The sequence below is a fragment of the Rousettus aegyptiacus genome, unplaced genomic scaffold, assembly GCF_014176215.1.
Source record: "Rousettus aegyptiacus isolate mRouAeg1 unplaced genomic scaffold, mRouAeg1.p scaffold_m13_p_14, whole genome shotgun sequence".
Classification (NCBI taxonomy): Eukaryota; Metazoa; Chordata; class Mammalia; order Chiroptera; family Pteropodidae; genus Rousettus; species Rousettus aegyptiacus.
The window spans coordinates 8,696,216-8,718,733 of record NW_023416289.1 but is presented as its reverse complement, the minus strand read 5'-3'; the positions used below and the strand labels follow the sequence as shown (position 1 = coordinate 8,718,733).

The following is a 22,518-nucleotide window of genomic DNA, read 5'->3' as shown; positions in this document are numbered from 1 at the left end:
AAGCCTCAGTGAAGAAACATTTCGGTTCCAAAGGTCTAAAGGCAAACTGCTACCTGAAAAGGGAAATTAACTTTACCAACTATAACATGAAGAAAAAAGCTCATGACCTTGTTGTTTTAAAGGAATTCCCAGGCATGGAATCAGATCAGACACAGAGTTAATTCCCAGTTTAGGAAATGAAACAACTCTGGCCTGGAGATAAAACGGTGATGATTTGCTTGACCCACCTCTGAAGGAGCAGCTGCTCCCATCTGTCCACTTCCCTCCTTTAAAAGGCGAGTTCAAGGTCTGGACTTATCAGTTACATGTGCTAATCGGGAAAAAAAGCACATTTCCCAGGACACATTTATGGAAATAACATGATGTCCCATTTCAATACTCACGAATAGATAGATATTAAATTGACCAAAGTATATTTAAATAACTCACCTCACTCATTCTTACTAATGCTTACAGATTTGTTCTCTTATGGGACTTTCTTCCCACAAAATGACTGGCTATATGCTATGTTTTATAAATATTAGGAAGATTACTTGGCTCTGAAAAAAGAAAATTGGAAAAGAAGAGGAAAGTTTTTTGAAATAATTTTCACATGATGGGCATTAGAATCTCCCAAGCTAAGAAACAAAACACTGGGCTCTTTTTCTCTGTGACCCTCTATGCTGCCTACACTGTGTAATTGACTGTGAACAAGAAAGAGGCGCAGTTTGAACTCCAGCAGGAGAAATACACTGTATTTAAAGGTTTTGTTCCCCCTAGGACTGTTCTGATTACAGCTATGAAGCCATTTTGTCCTTTACAGGGAAGCCCTGATTTCCTTTTCACAATTCACCCATCCTAGCTCCAACCGGAATACTCGCATGTTGCTGGCAGTAATATAAACTAGTATGATCATTTTGGACAACTGTTGGCAGTTTGTTATAACATTAAACAAACATCTACCCTATAACCTAGCAATCCTATTCCTAGGTATTTATTTACCCAAGAGAAATAAAAACAGAAGTCTTCAAAAAGATTTGGAAACAACCCAGTTGTCTATCAACAGGATGAATAAACTGGTCTATTCCCATGCAATGGGAATAAAAAGCAATCAACTGGTGATAGGCATGGCAACATGGATGAGTGTAAAAAACATTCTGAGTCAAAGAAGCTAAAATAAAGGCACAAAAGAGTTACACAAGGTATAATCTGATTTACAGGAAGTTCTGGAATAGGCAAACTAATCAAAATGAGTGGTTGCTTGGGGCACAGGGTGGAGGGGTAGGAGAAGAGAACCAATTGGAAAGGGGCATGAGGGAACTTTCTGAGGTGATGGACTTATACTATACCTTATTTTGGGTGGTAGCTACATGGATTTATACAACTGTCAAAACTCACTGAACTGAATACTTAAAGCACCTATGGTAACTAATCTACCTCCTCAAATGCTGTGGGGAACTAAAAAGCACTTAACAGATGCTGTTTCATATATTTTCCGAACAGATGAAGGTTGAGGGGCAAAAAAGCTTGGAGTATGGAGAACTGTCACTTAAATGGTCTCCCATCATTCTTCTTGATGTGAGATCACAAGAATCTCTTTAACATATTTTCCTCTAGGTTTCTTACTGGTAAGTGAAATGCAGTAAAAGCCGTAAGAAAATCCCCACAGCAACAAAGAGGTAGTCACCCCAAACTGCCTTGGCATAAACAGGATATTGTGCCAAGTGGCAAAATGTTTAGCTCACGTCCCTGTAAGGTCTCCTACATCTAGTCCATCTACTCTACACAGTAATTTTGCTTGTAGTGGTCACTAGCCACAGCCTGAACACTTTAATAATGTCTCACATCATATCAAAATCTCTTATGTGCATTTTAACCCAGCACTTATGCTAAACAGGAGAAAACAACCAGAGTTATCTATAAGGAAACCCAAAGTCAAGCGCAGGAAAGGATGAGCGAATACCATGTGCTTCCTGATAGGAAACAAGGCTTCCAGGCACACATTAGAGTTTTTTGCTCACTCTGACAAGGGTGTGCACTGTGAAATACAGTGCTGTGGAAACAACACTTCTGCAACAAGAGGACAAGTCGACCTGAAATAAAGGAAATAGCAGGAGTTGTGAAATAGGTCTTGTGGGATGAGTAAGGAACTTCCCACATGTCTATGCATGATTAAGCTGAAATAAATTGTCATTCCAATCATATAAGAGGCATTACAGTCTGTTTCCAGGGTCAGTTACTTGCTGAACTCAAGTTGTGGAAGCAAAAACAATCTGCTTTTAAGACTGATAAGAGGATACACATAACCAAAAGAATAAGAATGTAATATTCTTAGGTCAAAGTTTACCCAATAACTTTTTTAAAATGGTGATCATTAATAAAAGTTATTCGTTTATTCACTCATTCAGCACATAGCTATAATTTACTTACTATGTACCAGACCAGATATATGAAACAAAGATACAAGGTCTGTGCCCTCAAGTTAGGGTTTTCAGACATTAACTCCAGCTGATTTAGACATAAAAAGAACTTTATTTAAAATATACTGGTTAAAAAAAGAGAGCGAGAGAGAGAAGATATCGAGCTTTCAAGTGTCTACAGAACACATACCAAGATCCAGGGTCATAAAATTAATGTTAAGAAGTTTAAAGGAGTTGAAATTATAAAAAGTGTATTCTCCAACAACAATGGAATCAAACTAAAAATCAATAAGAGAAAACCTCCAAACCCTTGGAGACTAAACGATACATTTCTAAATATTGCAGTTCAGGAGGGAAATCTGTAATACTAAATACAGACTTTATAAAGATGAAGAGTCTCAATTCAACAATCTAAGCTCCTACCTCAAGAACCTAGTAAAAGAATACTATATATGCAAAACAAGAAGAAAATATTAATGAGATGTCAATTGAAAACAGAAAGATAATAGAGAAAAGTCAATGAAACAAAGAGCTAGTTCTTTGAAAAGATCAGTAAATAAACCTTTAACAAGACTGACAAAAAAGAAGAGTAGACAAATCACCAGTATCAGAAATGCAATGGTTTATAACTACAAACCCTACATACATCAAAAAGATAATGAGAATACTACAAAGAACCCAATCCACATAAATTTAACTTAGACAAAATAGGGCAATTCCACAAAAAATACAAACTACCACAATGTACCCTCTACAAAATAGATAATTTGGTAAACCCTGGAACTATTAAGGAAACAGAATTTGTAATTTAAAAACTCCCCAAAAAGGAAATCTCCAGGCTCCTAATGGTTTCACTAGAGAATCGATCAAATGTTTAAAGAAGAATTAATATCAATTTTACATAATCTCTTACAGAAAACAGAGGGAACACTTTTTAATTCATTTAATGAAGTTAGCACTGTCTAATACCAAAACCAGACAAAGATAGTGAGAAAACAAATTAAAAACCACTACCAACATCCTTCAGAAATACAGATGCACTCCTTAACAAAATATTAGCAAATACAATTTAACAATATATAAAAAGAATTATACACCATGACCAAGTAGGGTTTATTCCACAGATGAAGAGCTGGTTCAATATTTGAAAATTAATCAATGTATACCAGCATAAGGACACACATACGGATCAACAGAATAGAGCTGAGAATCCAGAAATAAGTCTAGTTAATATCAATTTATTTTTCACAAAAATACCAAGACTATTCAATGAGGAAAGAATAGTTTTTTCAAAAATGGTGCTGGGAAAACCGGATATCTTACATGTAAAACAGGAAAGCTGGACTCCTACATCATACTATATACAAAAATAAACTCAAAATGACCAAAGACCTAAATGTGAGCACTAAAACTATAAGACTTTTGAAGAAAATATAAGGGTTAGTAGCTGTGATCTTGAGTTAGGCGATAGTTTCTTAAATAAGACATCAAAAGCACAAGTGACCTCCCCCCCCAAAAAAAAAGATTAATTGGCTTTCATTAAAATAAAAAAAATTGTGCTGCGAAGAACATGATCAAGAAAGTAAAAATATAACCCACACAAAGAGGAAAATATTTGTACATCATATATCTGATAAGGAACTTATATTTAGAATACATAAAAATCTGTTATAACTCAAAAATAAAAAGACAACTCAATTAAAAATGGGGAAAGGATCTGAATAGACACTTCTCCAAAGCAGATAAACAAATGGCTAATAGGCACACGAAAAGGTGAACCACATCATTAGCCATCAGAGAAATGCAAATCAAAACTACAGCTAGAACCTCGCATCTTTTAGGATGGCTATGATCAAAAAGAGAGGTCATGACGTGTACATGAGGATATGTGGAGAAATTAAAACCCTCGCACACAATCTGGCAGTTCCTCAGTTAAACATAGATACCATATGATCAAGCAATTCCACTCCCTCCCACCCAAGAGAAATGAAAACACATGTCCACAGAAAAACTTGTACATGAATGATCAGAGCATTATTCGTAATAGCCAAAAAGTGGAAACAACTTGAATTCCATAAACTGATGAATGGATATCCATACAATGGACTATTACATGGCAATTTTAAAAAACAGAGTCCTGTAATATGCTAAGACACAAATGAACCTTGAAAACATTATACAAATTCAAAGAAGCCACTCATAGAGAACCACATATTACATACTCCACTTATATAAAATGTCCAGAATAAGCAAATCCATAGAGAAAGAAAAGTTGGTGGCGGCCTAGGCCAGGAGTGGGAGAAATGGGGAGAGTGTGAGGAAATGGAGAGTAACAGCTGATGGGTGCAGAATTTCCTTTGGGGAGATAAAAATGATCTGAAATCGATAATGCTAATGTTTACAAAACTCTGAATATACTAAAACCCACCGAATTGTGCATTTTAAATGGGTGATTGTATGGTATTGAATTACATCTCAACAAAGCTGTTTTAAAAAGATAAATCAATGTAATCCATCATATTAACAAGCTAAAGGGAAAAAAAAATCACACAGCTATGTCAATTTATACAGAAACAACACTTGACAAACCTACAGTTAACCTTATACGTCAGAATGTAAGACTGTATCCCTCAGAGTATAAGACTGCGTCTCCCTAAGACCGGGAACAAAGCAAGGATGCTCACTCTCACTGCTCTTATTTGACCCAGTGCTGGAAATTTAAACCAGTGCGATAAGGAAAGAAAAGAGGAAAATACCGTACAAATCGGGAAGAAATAAAACTGTCTCTATTTGCCATAATAATTATCTATGCAGAATATCCCAAGGAGTCTATTTTTAAAAGTCCTGAATACGTGAATTGAACAAGGCTGCAGGACATAAGATAAACATACAAAAATCAGTTCTGTTTATATATACCAGCAATGAACACGTGGACACTGAAATTAAAAATATAATCATTTTTAAAGAAAAAATGTAATACCATCTATAATTACACAAAAGAAAATCAAATATTAATTATAAATCTAACAAAAAATGTATGTAGGACATACATACTGAATGTCCTACATCCAAAAGTACGTAGGACATCATACATATATGCTGAAAACTACAAAATGGTGATGAAAGAAATCAAAGACCTAAATAAACAGAGAGACATACCAGGTTCATGGATGGGAAGACTCGACATAGTGAAGATAAATTTCCCTTGGACTGATCTATATGTAGGTTTATATATAGTCGCCTTTGACTGTAATAAAAGAATATCACAGACTGAGTGGCTTAAACATCAGAATTTTATTTCCTCACAACCCGGAGACTGGAAGTCCAGGATGGAGGTGCCTGGTGAAACCTCTCTTCCTGGCTTGCAGAAAGCTGCATTCTTGCTGTGTTTTCACATGGCGTCTTCTCTGTGCATGCTTGAAGAGAGATATATTTGGTGTCTCTTCCTTTTCTTATGTGGACACCAGTCCTATCGAATTAGTACCCCATCCATATGACTGCATTAACCTTAATTGGCCCTATTTCAAATTATAGTTTACACTTCTAATCTACAAAACCCTAAGACAATAACTTTGTGCTGTATAAGGAGCTAAGTTTGCCATAATTTGACACAGTAGAAATAGTAAACTTATTTTCACACAAAATAATACTCATGTTCACATGAAAAGCTGTACACAAATATTTATAACATTTATTTGTAATAGCCCAAATCAGGAAACACAGATATTCTTCAGTGAATGAATGGTGAAATGAACTGTGGTATATCCATACCAGAATGTGAGTCAACAATGAAAAGGAACAAACTACCGGTACACACCACAACCTGAATAAATCTGCAGAGCGAAGAAAGCCCATCTCAAAGGTTACATACTGCATGCTTCTATTTATATAACGTTCTTGAAATGACAAAACTATAGAAACGAAGAGATTAGTGGTTGCCAGAGTTGGGGAAGGAGAAAAGTGGTTACAAAATAAACAGGAGGGACCCTAGTCGATTGGAAATAGTCTCTTGTCTTGACTATATTAATGTCATTATCCTGGCTGTGATACTGTAAGATGTTACCACAGTGGGAGGATCTGGGTCAAGGGTTCAGACACTTCTCTGTATTATACAGCTGTATGTGAGTCTACAATCTCTCAGCAGTGGCATGAATGGTAGACACGAGAAGAGGGACTATAGGTCTTAAGTAATTTAGGAAACAATTACAATAGCCTCTCAAAAGATTCAATATTCCAAATATATGGGGACAGATGCTTCAGAAAGCAAGACCCAGAAAAAAGGCAATGGGAATGGAGATGAAATATAGAAAGAAGAAGGGAAGAGGAGGGAGGAAAAAAATATAAATGAAAGTTTACAGACATTTTGAAGGTGGAATTAAAAGGAGTTAATGGATTGGGCAGGTGGGGAAGTGAGGGAGGCAGGGAAAAGAAAGGGAAGAATTAAAGATGACACCGAGGTTGGGGCTTAGTGATTGAGGGAACTGTGGTGGTACATTATTTTTTTTTTTTTTTCTCCAATGACATATTGGCAGTTTGACCCAGCAGAAGAGAACACTGGTTTAGAAAGAAGCCTTAAGGAAGTCCAAGTTCTCCCTCTTGGACAAGTTACTCAACTTCAAAGGCTCTGTTTCTGCAACCCTGTAAAGTGGGAGGATTTAGAGAAAATCAGCTGAATGTTGGACCAATGTGGTATCAAGTGAATTCAGAATAAATTTCTAGCAGGCGGTGAAAAATATGGGTTTGGAGCTCAGGAGCATGGCAGTACTAGAAGTACAGAGTAGAAAATCACCAACATCGAAGAGATGTTTAAAGTTGCTGGATGACTATTATTAAATGCACAAAAAGAGGCATATGAATCTTAGGAAAACCCTAAACAAATATAGAAAAGGTGGCAGTAGAAAGCTCAGTGGCATACCAGTCTCATCAGGAAGAGGTATCCTGAGATAGTGTATCATAATTCGATGTCATATCATATTGGGAAAATGGAGTTGTGTTTCTCTTTTCCATTGTCAACGAATTTCCTCAGTGATTGATCAAATGTAAGGAATATAAAAGCCTTTATCACAAACTTTCCCTTTTATGCCTGGAAACATTGATACTTTGCTTTCATTATGGTGTTAAATGAAGTCCTATTTCCAAGGAGTTTTAAAAAAATATAACCCCAATTTCATAAAGACAGGTACTTCATAATCTAAACCTTCACAGAGCCAAAATTTTGCCTGGCTCATTCTTGTATGATAGTGTAAAACACACAGCTGACCCTAGTTGGCCCAATAGGATAGCTGCCTTCACCACATCAAGACTGAGAAAATGAAGTCCAGACTGGTCCAATATAAGCTAAATCGAAATGACTTTCTGAAATGATATAAAAAACTTGGATTTAGTTAACCCACAGCACAACACAGAAACATGGCTAGGAAACAGACATGACATTTGTGGTTACTGTTCTAAAGGAAATTTTGCTCAAATCTTTTCTTTGAAGCTAGTTATACTAGACAAGAGACCAAGATCAAGAGTGTTTTGTACATGGTATTCCTTGGATCTTTCTAATTTTTACTTTGGTCCAGATAAGTCACGTCACACTCTACTGACTACAAAGAAAACTTTTCTTTTTTAGTCTCTGCCTCCTACAGCTCACTAGCTCACAAGCAGCTGGGGCTAAAGGATCCTAGTTTAAAACGGAAGTCAATACAAAAGATGGGTTTTTCCTGCTCATTCCCAAATTAGCATACATTGAAATTATACATTTCAAATTCAAGGAAAGGCTAATGATCAAAAACCTGTGACTTTTTTATGGTCACATACATCCAGAATTACTAAATCTCTTCCATTTTCTCAATGATATGGAAATTTAAGCCTAATTTAAAAGGTTTAAATTATTTCACCTTAAATTTGACTTGGGTTCTCTTGGGTAAGAGGGTTTTGGCAAGAATCCAGGGCTAAGTAACTAAATATAGTAAGTGCTAAAGTTCAGATTAGCCCGATCTTCAATCCTTGACCAAAATAATTAGAACACAGCTGCTCTGCCTCTCCCATAAGAAAAATTCCCCAATCTAAATTAAAATATTTACCTAAGATGCAACTTTCTGTATAACCACAACTTTCCATGAAATGGTAGCAAGATGCCTGTATCAGAACCTGATCAGAACATAAGAATCACTGATTGCTATGGATTGCTATGCTTGGCACAAATGACATTCTTCACTGATGTTAAAACGTTTGGGAATACAAAGCAACTTCCAACACAAATGACCTGAGAGAGAAGTAGCATGTAGCATTTTAAAGGATCTATAACAAAGAACCCCTAAATTGGCTCACAATTTCTGTTTATAAAGCTCATATTTTTACCCGAACTCTTAAATGATTGAGAATTAACTTCTATGATTTGATACAGTATAGAGACTACCTACAGGTGATACCCCAAATCTTAATGTAGTCTTTCTGTAACATTTGACAAATGCACAAAAATGTGGCATTAGTTTAATTCCTGAAAAAAGAAATCTGTTTTTGGTACAGGTTTTCAAAGGAGGGGAAATTTTAAGCCAAAACAGCACATTATTTAGATGCAGTTAACATAATGATTGTGGAGAAAACCCTGAAGAATACTGGTCACAGTGTGCAGAACTGGGACCTCACATACCAATGGAGAGATTTCACATTGGTACTGGCTATCTGGTAACATCTATTAGGATGTGAGGTGCACATATCCGATGACCCAGCAATCACACTTCTAGAAAATCTGTCCTCCAGAAATAAACAAATTATAATTTAAAAAAATGTAGATACCATATAGCACACAGAACTCTCACACCAAGAGACAAATCTAATTTGGCAAAGAACGTACAGCGCTCCTGTACCAAAGCTTGGGAATGCTCCTCGTTCCTGGGAATCTGCCAAAGACAAGCTATCTCTTCAGAGGGGATTCTGCCCTCTAGTGTACACTAAAAGAAGCTAAAGTACACGAAGCAACGAAATCAATAAATTAGTGAAATTTAATGATTTTATTAGTGAAATATTTTTGATTCATTTCTAGAGCATCATTATTTTCTCCTTAAATGAAGGCCTCCATATCCTGTTTTTAAATCAATGTCCTATTATCATACTGAGTAAATTTTGTGAATGTCGTAACTTTGGCTATTGTATTCTTTTGTGCAGATGCTTCCTTATACTATGCTAGTATGTTATAATCATATATACATTAGAACAAAAATGGAGTCTATGTTAGTCTGCAACTTGAATTTTTACCTATTGTGGGTGTCTTTCCCAAGAAATGCCCAAAGCATTTTACTAACTTGTAATTTGGTAAAACCAAGGGTATAGGAACATAGCAAAATGAAGTTTTAAAAGTTTATAACAGATACAGGTACTTGGCTTTTAAATGCAGATTTCTGAAACTCACTGGCACCATGACTCAAGGCTGAGGGCAAAGGAAGAACACTGCCCTGTGTAATAAAATCCATCTCCTCACAGGATTTTCAAGAACACTAGAATCTGTTAAACTCTAGGCAACCTTGAAAACCAATAGGGACACTTCCTAAGTTCACAGTATTTGCTGTACGTAGGTATTCAATCCAAACTGACAGAGGTTACCTGATCTTGGTGACCGCGAATTACTCTGTACCTGTAGTACCTGCAGAGGTATATTTAAAAAATAAATTAAGAATAAGTTAAAACCAACGAAGCAGAGTTTAGCATCCATTGAAGATGACAATCTGGTATAGGTTTTTCTTGCACAAAGCACTTCATTTTGAAGCTGATAAGCAAGGTAACAGCAGTACCACCAAGGGTGCCAGAATCAATCATTTCCACTGTCACGCTACTTGAAACAGCCTCTGGAAGTCATTTTTAAAATCGTGCTAGTTCCCTTCAATTTCATGAGATAAGAATGAGACTGAAGTACAGGAAACCTGATTGGTCATGGTTAATGAAAAAAGGCTTACAAAAAAAGGGAGGAAATTGTCATCTTACTTCCTTCAAAAGTAACAAGATGCAAATAGCTTTCAAAGAGTCTGGCATCAGTTACAAAGCTGAGAGTAACTTTTAACAGAAAAGGCCAATTAGGATGGTAAAACAGATTAGTTGTAAGGCACAGGCTTTACTCACAAACGGATCTGAACAGGAATCCTGGCTCCGCCACCCATCAACTATGTAATCTCAACAAGTTAATGACACTTCCCTGAGCCTCAGCTTCTTGATCTGTGAAATGGGTGCAAAGTTAACGTCTGACTCTTGAGTGTTTATGTGGATTAAATGAAACAATACACTTGGCAATTAACACTGTCCCTTAAAGGTGGCAAACTGTCAATAAATAGAAGCTATTTAGTCTTTTTAAAAAGGTAAAGAAATGTTTAACCTGCAATCTGAGAGGACAGTATGTCTGATATTTAATCTAAGGAACTGGTTCCTAAAGGAAACTGACCGGGTCATTAAAGGGAAACTTGTCATCCCAGAGTGTGAGAACACCTGACTACAGCCACCAAGCAGGCAACGTGAATGAGGGAAGCAGCTGAGCCGGGACAGGAACCGGCAAACGTTACCCACTCTGCCAAGCTCACTGATGTCACGAAGAAAGCGGGAGGGCAGTGGTACAACTTCTCATTTCTGAAGAAAAGCCAGTAATCCAGATTTTTATGTAAACTCTCCTGATTTTTACATGCTGGCCAAATAAGACATCTAAGGACGGATTTCGTCCACAGACAGCCAATTTGTGAACACCTGCCCTGGAGTAGAGTCCCGAATCAGAAACTGAGGGAAAGCCCAGTGGTTAAATAAGTGAGGGACTCCAGCTCCCTAAAACAATGTTATCTCAAAGAAGACACTGCTGACATTTTGGAAAAGAAAACCCTCTGTCCTAACCATCCTAAGCAATGCAGGATACTTAGTATCCCTAAACCCCACCAGAAGTCTTCTCGAATCACATGACAATCAAAATATCTCACCACACATTTCTGAACACCTACTGGCAGTACCACATCTGTTAAGAATAATGAAGTTCAATTCAAAAGTTAGTGAGAAGGTCAAGAACTTTTACAAACAGTAATAAAAAAAGGACAGGGCCAGCCCCGAGGCAACTAAAATTAACTAAAATCCCAAATTATCACCAAGCAGGAAATCTCAGAGTAGAAAGTTTACAGCTGGCTGTGGAATAAATCAAAAGACTTAATTCACTCTCCTTACTTCTACAATTAATTATGACAGAAGGAACTAGCCTTATCGTTTCTCTAGCCATTGCTTTTAGAGTGTTACTCGACATTATAGTTTTCCATCAATCTCATTCTTCTTACAGCAGGAACTTACACGTAGAAATGTCCATGTTTCAAAGAAATCATGGTGGAAGAAATCCAGGCACCCAAGTCACCCAGCCCTTGGTAACACTCCTAGATATTTCTCTTATGGCTCATTCTCCTTTTTAAAAGTATATCCAAGTTACCATATGATCTAACAATGTTACGCCCAGGGATATACCCAAGCGAAATGAAAATTCATGTCCATACAAAAACTGGTAAATGAATGTTCATACAAGAATTACTCATAATAGCCCAAAGTGGAAACAACCCTATGTCTATCAACTAATGAATGGATAAACCAGACGTGTTATATTCATACAATGGAATATTATTCTGCATAACGAGCACGGACACATGGATGAACCTTGAGAACATTAGGCTAAGTCGAAGCAGCCAGGCAAAAAAAGGATAAATATTTTATGATTCGATTTACATAAAATGTCCAAAAAGGCACATCTAGACAAAGAATATAGATCAGAGAGGTGTGGAGGGCAATGAAGAGTGACTGCATTTCTCTTTGGGTGATGAAAAGTGTTGTGGTTGCATAGCTTTATGAATGTACAACTCTGTGAATATGATAAAAAACAATGAACTGTATAATTTAAATTATTAAATAAAAATAGCTCAATAAAGCTGTTTTTAGAGAGGAAAAAAGCACAATTTGAAATTCTTAAGGTGACAAACACTATTTGTTCTCATAAAGACTAACATTCAAAAAATAACAAAGGTCATATCTCCTAGAATACCCACTTTCTTCTAATTACCTTAATTATAATTACCAATAAGCCCTTACACATGATATTGACTCTTTTGAAAAGCAGATTTTGCTTTTCTTGGAATGGCCGTTCTCTAGGTATTAAATAACCTTGCCATGTACAGTTGACCCTTAAACAATGTTGGATTTGTCATTGTTGTTTATGTAAATACATTTGTTGCAAATAATTCATGGGGTCCTTTTTCCCTGTTAGTAAAAACATGTGAAATATAATTAGCTTTGAAATGCTGCTCTCAACATGAAAGCAACTCCTTTAAAAATAAAATGGCCTACGAAATAAATCAACACAGGTCAGAGGTCTGATCAATCATCATAACAAGAGATTCTGATAAAAATTAGAAACATTTCCACTTAATATTGTGTCTTTATTTGATTTTTGTTACTTTAAGTGAAACACTGAACACTCTCTATCAAAAGACTACATATTGAAAACAATTAAAAAACTTTTAAAAAGCCAACAAAGTCATGTTAACTCATGTCCAAGGAGTTTGGAAGAGACCAGTTTAACTGGAAGGCTCAAACTGGAAGACTGTTGCACAAATTAAAAGTTCATGGGGACTGATTAGTCAAATAGGCTGAATATTGACAAACCACAAAAAGTCAGGCATTACTCTACATCTTTAATCTGGTTCTTCTAACTTCATTATGACACTGTGAGGACTTCCGTCTCTTCTATCTTTGGGGCAAACATTGCTAAACTAACACCACCCATGATATTGTTTGAGACTCAACAGTAAGGCCTCTAAGTTCCTTCTCAACAGACAAACAGACAAGACAGAACTACATAGGAAAATGAGTTTTACCCTTATGCTTTATTGCTTGAGGTCATTCCCAAATCTATAAGGAGGCAACTAAATAATAAGCCCTTAATTAAACAAGTTAATGTCTATGGCTAGGATTATGAACTTTAATAAGATTAACAGTCCATCAGCGGCTCACTGCTAGAAAAAGGTAAGTAATAACTGTGGGGTTGAAAGTAAGTAGTAAATAATGGTGTTGAAAGCCAACTGGCCAAATACTCAACAAACTCTGGGAGAAGCTGCATTCACGTGGTTAAGGGTACTGGTAGAGAGAACTGGGGAGGAGAGCAGCGAGAGGGTGACAAATGGACAAGAGATAGGGTTACACAACATGGGGAATTTTAAATACAGCGAACACTGTGCTTTCTCCTACCAAATGTACAGAGTGCTTCTGGTTTCCAATCCCTGCCTCTAATTAAAATTGGGTGTTTGGTTTCCTCCATTCCCAAAGCATAAACTTTGGCTTTTTATAGCCTAAGCAGTGTGCTATTTTAAACATGTGGAGGAAATGCATTTTCAGTTACAAACATTTGCTCCTGTGAATCTGTTCTTGTTTGCTAGCAAAGGATGTGGGACAGGATGTTTTACTCTCCTGCTCTGGTTTTCCTGTATTGCTTAAATCTGTTTAGAGAGAAGAAAAACAAATAAATAAAATGCTTCTGCTGGACAATTTCTATAAACTGAAGCAACTCCCAAAATGAAAATGAAAAGTCTGTGGGAAAAAAATTTAGAGTACTTTTCTTTTAATAAATTGGATTATTTCCCCTGAAAAGACTTTCCATGCCACACACGTGCAGCCTGCAGTGGGTACTAATGTTGGCATTGATAAAATGTACCCGCTTGGACACCAGATCAGCTGAATTCCTCCTGACCCCGTCTTTTCCCAAGCACAATTACAACTGGAGAAGTTTTCTGAAATGCAAGAAAAATAATTACGCCAACCGTGAGGGTCATCTTCCGTTCATTCAGACATTCAAGGTACACTGTATCCTACTTGTTGTGTTCCCGTTTTCATGTACCACTCTGAGGGCTTTTTTACTCAGATAAACATATCCTTGTAATCTGTTATAACCCATTATAACTGTAAAAAAAATCTGGTTTTGATCAAATTTCACTTTACCCTTTTATAAGGGAGTCAGTAGTTCATTAATCTACTTAAAGATAGTTCATCAGCTGGCTCCTCCAGATTCCCTCTACGTCCTCCTCCACGCTGCTCTCTGGCCCAGATGCTGTCCCATATGGATAAAAAAAGACTCTTCGGATCAGAGCTTAGTCAGGCTCCTCTTCTCGACTAGGCCTCAATCTTGGCCCCATCCTTGCTGAGCCTGCACATCCCAGTTTTAGCAAGAATCTTGTGAAGTCAGTTTAAAGAGAATCTCCCACTCTCAATATCTGATCATTTTCCTGATCTGATCAGGTTCATCAGCTCCTACCTTTGATGTATAAGTCTTAGCCCACCTTCAGCAAGAATCCTGTTAGGTTGGTTTAGCAGGAATCCCCCCCCCACACACACACACAGACATACTTGATGTCTTCTCTTAATAATATTCCATCCACTGACCCTCGACCCTCCTCCCATGCTGCTCCTTGGCTATAAATCCCGAGCAGTCTTTGCTGTATTCAGAGTTGAGCCTCATCTCTTTCCTTTTGTGATAGTCTTAACACCTACTGCAATTATCCTGAATAAGTCTTCCTCGCCATTTTAACAATTGTCAGAGTAATTTTTTCTTTCCCAAGACTCAGTGGTCAATGGAGCACCCTGGCAAAAGATGGGAGGAAGGGAGGAATGGGAGAGCTGGGTATTTATTCCCCTGGCTTCCCCACTGGAGGGTCCATCACTCAAGTGAAGGTATCGGCTCCTGTCAGGAGGCTCTCTCTGTCTGCCGTAACTGCTCCCCTTCTTGCCCCTTCAGGTCTAGAGCGGTCATGGAGCCTCATTATTACCAGCCCTGGGACGCTGCACTATTTCTATCCCTGTGGTTTTCCCCATCACTTTGTGAGTTATTAAACTCTCCTCAAAGTATCCTAATTTGAGGATGCTATCTGCTGAGTCTCCCTAATACAGATATCATCTCCACAGATTTCTTACCCTAGGAAGGCTATTAGCTCTAAGAAAAGAAGGCCTGGATACAGAATGTAATGGTATTTCCATGAGTGACTTCAGGACTTGTTAAGCTGCTACTTCTCCCTCCTCTGGTTATCTTTATAATTATAGCAAGAGTAGTTTCTAAAACACATAGTTTCCAAGCAGAATATGTAAGCATCAACAGGGATTATTTTAAAAAACACCCTAGGAGGCTAAAGCAAAATTGTGCTAATTGAAACTATGCTAGAAACCTAAAGTAGAAGAATCTTTGCCTTTACTTCTATCTGGTACTTAATCGAGAGGTAATTTTCACAGTATCACTTTAAATACATGCAAGAGACATTAATAACACCAGATATAAGCCTGGTAACCCCCCAAGTAAAAGTCCGCAGAAGGCTTTTTAAAAAAAAAAAAAATTTATGGTGACATTGGTTAACAAAATCCAGTAAGTTTCAGCTATACACTTTAACGGTAAGGCACATATATATTTACACTGTGTGTTCACCTCCCATAGTTAGATTTCTCTCCATCACCACATATTTGACCCCCTTTACCCCATTTACCTCCCCCTTCCCCCATACCCTATGCAGAAGGCTAATTCTATATGGAGTTTAGTGTAGTATTTTTTCGAATTCAGGTTGTGGTAGATTGGAAATCAATTCAGTGAGTAATAATATTTTTAAAAATAACATTATGCGTAATAATTTAAGATAGAAAATCAGAGTTCATCATGTATAGTATAGGTAAATATTATTTCACCAACTTTTTATTTCACTTTTTTACATACCTATACTTATGAGTATACTATGGCATCTATAAAATTATTCCTTACTATGAGTGATATTCAATAAAGTTTGAAAACTATTAGTCTGAAGAGAATCCCTTTCAAACAATATAATAATTATAAGGCTAATAACATGTTGCTTTGGTCTACCCCTCACTTTTTAAAAATTTCAGCTCTCACTAAATATGCAGTTTATTTTGTGACCCCGTATGAGCACATTAATAATGGAAATAAAAATGTTACACAGCAATACTTACTATGTGATGTACTATAATATTTTCTTATTCTACTTCATTTCTTTTAAATGATAATTGCAAACCCCGGCTTGAGAAGCACGGGGCTAGAACACTACCAGGGCCATGCCTGGAGGACTCTGCTCACAGGACGCGCTGGTCCTTCTACAACTGCCTCGGGCAGTGTTGACATCGCTTCCACTATGTAACAAGCACTCAAGTCCTTTCCCTTCTTAGACTTCTGGGTAACTGTTACGTGACTTCTGCCACCTAGTCGCTCCAGTGGGAGAGAAATACTTGGAGTAAGAAACAGATAAAGAGTACTGAGCAGATGTGGCATAGGCCCAGCCACGCGTCCTTACACTCGCCGCCACGGCACACCCTGAGAGCAGCACCTTGCCGCAAGCACCTGCAGCTCATATGCTAAGGAACAGGGGCAGGTGGAAGCAGCTGAGCCCGTGACAGATGGGAGCTGGAGGATAAGTATCACAGCCTCCTTGCCCGCTCTGTGTTCTTCGCCATTTCCCTGAGTTCCCCAACAGGACTGGGTACCAGCCACCACCAGCAGTAACCTTCCTTCCCACCCCTTTTTACCTCTCTGCTGGGGCTTCCTGGAATCATGTCCCACATTAACAACTTGCTCTCAAACTTTCCTCTCAGGGTCTGCTTCTGGGTGAACACAACCTCGGTGAGCAGGCCAGTGTTAACACTGCTTGGAGCCAGGGCTGCGGAGATGAGTGAGACCTGTCCTAGAAAAGCTCAATCTGATAGGAAAACTAATGCCTTTTTTTTCCTTGTGAAAAAATAAAACTTAACTATTCATAGCAACCATGTAAGTATGTTTGGGGAGGAAAGGAAGAAGTGGCAAATAGAAGGGTCAGAGAAGCCTCTAAAGGTGACTTTTCCACCCCAAGCATCTCAAGGACACAAAGCTCCCCATAGGAGTCAGTGGGTGATCAGTGCTACCTACACGGGGCGTGGTCCATGCTCAGTGCCCTGGATTCTCACATTTACTGTGAGGCTTTACTTTGTACATATAGGTTAAGAAGAAAGGGATTTCTATTTCCTCCAAAGAGAAAGAATTCTAGTCTTCAGCCAAAAATAACTCAAGTAATATGGAAAATATGATGGGAGAAAAACTATTAAGTTCCCCACAATGTATTAACAGAATTATTTGTAAATTAGCTTTGACCTTTTCACATTCCTTTGAGGTCCTTGGGGAATGAGAGTGAATAATCAACCCAAATCTTCATTAGACATTCTGATGAACTGCTGATATTTTCATTTGAAAAATTATTTTTTTAATGTTAAGTTTACTACATGTTCGACTCTGTAGTCAACACTGCAATCAGGACTTTTTTCAGGCTGGAATCAAACAAGAGACCTATGGGTAATTAATTGTCCATTGTATCTTCCTTTTTGGCAATATTTCAGGAAAGGCAGTAGCAAAGGAGTCATGACAGCTACAATTTAAGTTGTCCTTAAACTGAAAACAGCTTCCCCAACATGCCAGGCACACCTGAGCCTGGGGCTAGAATACTCACCCTGACCCAGCCGGGAGTGACGACAAAGCTGAAGGGGCATTAGCCTGTGGCTTTTCTTTCTCATTTTGCTTGAAGAAGGATTTGGCCTCTTTAGATGTAGCATCAACTTCCTTAGTCACCCTGTGCCAAGGAAGCAGATGTTAAGTTTACAAGAGGAATAAAAAGAGAGAAACAAAATCTAAAAGAGGGAATAAATGACAATAAGGAAAATACCCACTGAGCTTTGTGTAAGTTCTGGCAGCTGAGCTTTATGGTTTAAATTTATTACGACAGTTCTAGAAAAAAAATCTTCCCTTAATAAATGAAACAACAATGTACATAAATTTGATCTAAAATCCCCTCCGTTACTTCTGTCAGCATGAAACATACTCTGATGGTCAGTCACTACTGAATCACAGGCCTTGTGGGTTACTGATTTAAGGACTGAAGAAGGCTCTCCCACTGCCCCTCCCATGCAGAGGAGGACTCGCACTTAAAGTCTCAGTAATAGCTGGAATGGGGAAATGGAATATTTGGGAGAAAAACACTAGCATTGTTTCAAAGAGAAAAGTAACAGTAGGCTCCTGTTCTTCACCTAAAACAAGCCAAAGGTGAAAAAAAGATCCCTTAAAACTGGCTAATCAGGCACTAATTTGAGAATAGAAAAAATCTGTATGACTCAGAATCCTGTCCAATTTCAAATCTGGAAAAACTGCCCTCAATAAAACAGGATCCAATAAGAAGCAAATAACGATATTTATGGTGTCTGAAACTTCAGATAAAGGAGAAATGCCTAATGTCCACCGAGGCTTGCCAATTCAACAAAAACATGGAATTTTGTTTAAATTTCAATCTATCTGTAGCAGCATCCAAGATTATAGTCATTGTATTATGAGTGTTCAATCAGGTCATCCAGAATAAGACAGGCAAGGAATAATGACAGGTGAATCCTACAAATTTCATCTTTGCAGAAACATACGTCTCTATCTCTTCTCTTCTTCCTTCTGGGCTTCTTAGGACCAGAATCAAATTTTCTTATTAAGAGCCATCTCACTACTGAACTCAGTACTGTGTCGCCTACACAAGTGACACAGAATAACTGTTTGAGAGTTTTGTATTAAGAAGCGTCACTGGGAAAGATTGCCAAGTTAATCTTGAAGGGTGATTTAAAGGAAAAAAAAAAGTCTGTTGGCTTCCTGCTCAGTATTACTCAGAGGATCAAACATAAACTGCTGATCCTTGCCTTTCAAGGCCCTCCAAAATTCAGTCCTACTCTCTATCAGGGTTAATTTGTGTTTCCCTCAGCTCTCCCAAATGAACCTCTCAGTAATAAGAGTGAAGAGCCAAAAATAAGAGGAAGAATTTGATAGATCAGATCATCATTCGGCAAACATTCACTCCTTCCCTACTGACCGAGCATACACTTCCCCGCTCCACTGATGCTGAGCTTGGACACGCGACTTGCTTCAATGGTCCTGTGAGATGCTAGCTGATGTGACAGCAATAGAAGCTTTATACGCACTTGTGCTGTTTCACTTACTCCTTGAGTTCTACCCTTTAGCCATTAGAAAAATACACCTCAAGCAGTTGCTGGTAGCCTTCTCTGTTGGAAATCCACCTTTAAAACTTTAAGTTACCACACAAGAAGTCTACCTACTCTGAACCACCATGCTGGAGAGAATTAATGGGAAGACCACACAGAGACAGGCCTGAGGACTCTGCTCCTGCCCCCAGGTGTTTGAGTCTCCCTAGCCCAGGGCACCAGATATAGGAGTAAGGAAACCTTCAAGGTGGCTCCAGACCCAGCGACTACTGCAGCACAGGAGATGCTGAGTAAGAGCTGCCTAGATGAGCCCAGCCATCCCGGAATTATGGGAAATTACAATAAAATAACTGTTTTAAGCCACTAAGTTTAAGGGTGATTCCTTACACTACTATACAGATAACCAAAACAAACCCACATCCGTTAATGCAGAGTCCCAGGTTGCTGGACTAGAAAGAGTTGCTTTAAATCTTTCTGCCCTCGGTAAAATCTGGGGCAGACCTGGGATAGCTCACGGAAAACAAGTGAAAACTTCCACTTAAAAATGGTGGTCTGAACACAGGTTTTATTCTACTCCCTGCTAAACAGTGGTAAATAAATTTACAAAGGCAAAATTACACATGGATAACGAGAAGAGGTATAACAGAAGATATATGTCAATCAAATTTTCTGAAGGTAGAAAGCAAACAAGAAGTAGTAATTGGCTTAGGTTTTTCTTTCCTCTGACTTCCTAAGCCTGCAGCCATATGAAACGGACAACAAAAAGCAAGACAATCTGTTATTGTGGCATTCTAGAAAGGTTCAGGAAATTGAGATTCCGGGAGCCTTTGAAGGTGGGAGAGAAGGGCTAAGACCAGTTGGAAGTTTGCATCAGGACCAAATGGGTTCCAGGTCCCCTTCTTGCCAACACCAGTGACTACCATCCGCCACCCAACTCAGCAGAACCAACTACTCTTTGGAGTAGTGAAAATCGCAGACATTCTAGACTCAAAGGGAAGCACTGAAGTCTCATTCTGAAAACAGAAGAATTAAATAAAAACCTATCCCCTCTCCCCTTGCCACAGCAACTTGGAAGACTATGTGCTCTGGATGGCTGAGTTAAAGGCAGAGCGCTACTCAACCTGCACTGGACTTCGCATCAGTAAAAAAATGAATGTGTACTGTGTTATGATACTGAGTTTTGGGGTTTGTTACCCCAGCATGGCACAGCCTAGCCTTACTATTACATGAATTTAACGAATAGGAATTTCAGAAAAAAAGAGAAAATATGGGAGAGGTTATCAACAACAAAAAAATTTCCTACAAGGATGAGTTTCCACAAAAAGTGTTTCACAGAACATTTGACATAGCAAATTTAAAAAGATCAAGGCACATCATTATGAAATTTTAGAATGCTGGGGATAAGAAAAGATGAAGATCAAGTGGCCCAAATTAGAGAGAAAGTAAAAAAAGAAGCCTTTATGCAAAGCATGTTTTGTTTTGCTTGTTTTACCATAGTACTAACAAAATTTCTGTAGTGGCCACCTAAGATAATTTGGTAAAAATTTTCTGGAAAGCTACCTAGATTCAGCCTAAGTTAGATGTGGGACCTATAAAAAGACACGTCTACATTAAGCACCATAGAGGAAGCATGAAAAAGTATAACCGTGGGAATATCTCTTAATTCCGTAGTGTGAAAGTCCTATTCATGTTCACTAGGAAACAACTTCAATTAACTGGTATATTTCTCTCAAGGACTATGCTAATTATTAACACAGTAATATTAGCAGAAGATTACTCTTCATTGATAGTATGCCTAGAAGAACTTCACTTTTAACGAGCAATAAGAAGAAACTTAGCTATCACATTATCTTGAAGAAGGAGCGGTGGAAATTATAGCCCTCTTCTAATACGTAAGACAAAACCCTTACAGGAAAAGGCCCACTATTAGCTGTAATTAAACAAGTTTTATTAGCAGAAATGCCTTTTTAACTTCATTTTCACTTATTCAGAACTCCCTGAAAAGTCTTTGTTTAGGAAGAAACTTTCCATGACTGGCCTTTTCCAAATGTGAATCATTTAGGAAAGTCTGAGCTAACTGGCTCAGCTGGTTATGTGATAGGGAAGGATAAAAAAATATTATTTTTCCTTATTCTTCAAGGTTAATAAGCTACACATTTTTGAAGTGGGGGAATAAAACAAAACCAAAAGGTAAAAAAAAATCCAACATTTAATAATTTAAAAAATTAGAAAAAACTAAAAGACTAACTTTGTGCTAATAGTATGCTTATACTTACAAATTCTTCCCAGTCATCACTAGCACTTTCTCACATTCCTTAAAGATGTAGTAATGCTCTTAACTTAATACAAAGGCAAAAAAAGCAGAATGACATCAAGAAATTAAAAGCTATGCTCAAATCTACACACCTAGCTTGCATCTGGCTATCAATTAAAATTCAGACCTCCCAAGTTCCTACATTAAGGTTCCTTATAATACCTAAATTAAAGTATAAATAATTTAAGTAAAAAAAAAAAAAAATTCTGCCAAATTGCCAACTATTAACAGGGCTTTTATCTTTAGGAGAAAAGGGTTAAAAAACTTTCACTTGTCATGTTCTATATCTCAGTAATGTATGTTTTCTAAATAAGTGCTTCTGAATGTTATAATAATGAAAAAAAGTACTTCCCTACTCCTGTTTTTTGATAGACATGGTGCTGCCCTCTCCTGTCAAATCATAGAAATAGCAGGCTCCCTGAAGAACCATCTAGTGAATTTACCATCATTTACTTTAAAAAATGAAATTGGAAATTTGCATCACACAATTATGTTTATATTAATAAGTCTACACAATTTAATTCAATCAGGAAATTTAAAAATTTGCCATAGCAACAGTTACCAGTTTTTCTTATTCTCAATGTAGGACCAGTATAACGAATGTAGGAAAAGTTATAACAAATCTTTCTTAGATATCATAGACGACACATGGGAAATAATGCAAGCCAAGAAAGATTTCTAAAAAAATTTAAAATGCATATTCCTAATGGTATATTAAATGCTCTCTGTATTATTACTATAGGACTCCCAAACTATTAAATGTTGACCTTAAGT

At 37.5% G+C, this 22,518-nt stretch overlaps 1 protein-coding gene across 2 annotated transcripts in view; it reads right to left on the bottom strand.

Moving 5' to 3' along the window:
- CFDP1 (craniofacial development protein 1) overlaps positions 1-22,518 on the bottom strand; it is an 85,267-nt gene that overhangs the window by 46,245 nt on the left and 16,504 nt on the right. For both annotated transcript variants that reach the window (XM_016130098.2, XM_016130097.2), the window contains one exon: positions 17,909-18,028. In XM_016130098.2, the coding sequence (XP_015985584.2) occupies positions 17,909-18,028 (120 nt within the window). The remainder of the gene's footprint in view (positions 1-17,908; positions 18,029-22,518) is intronic.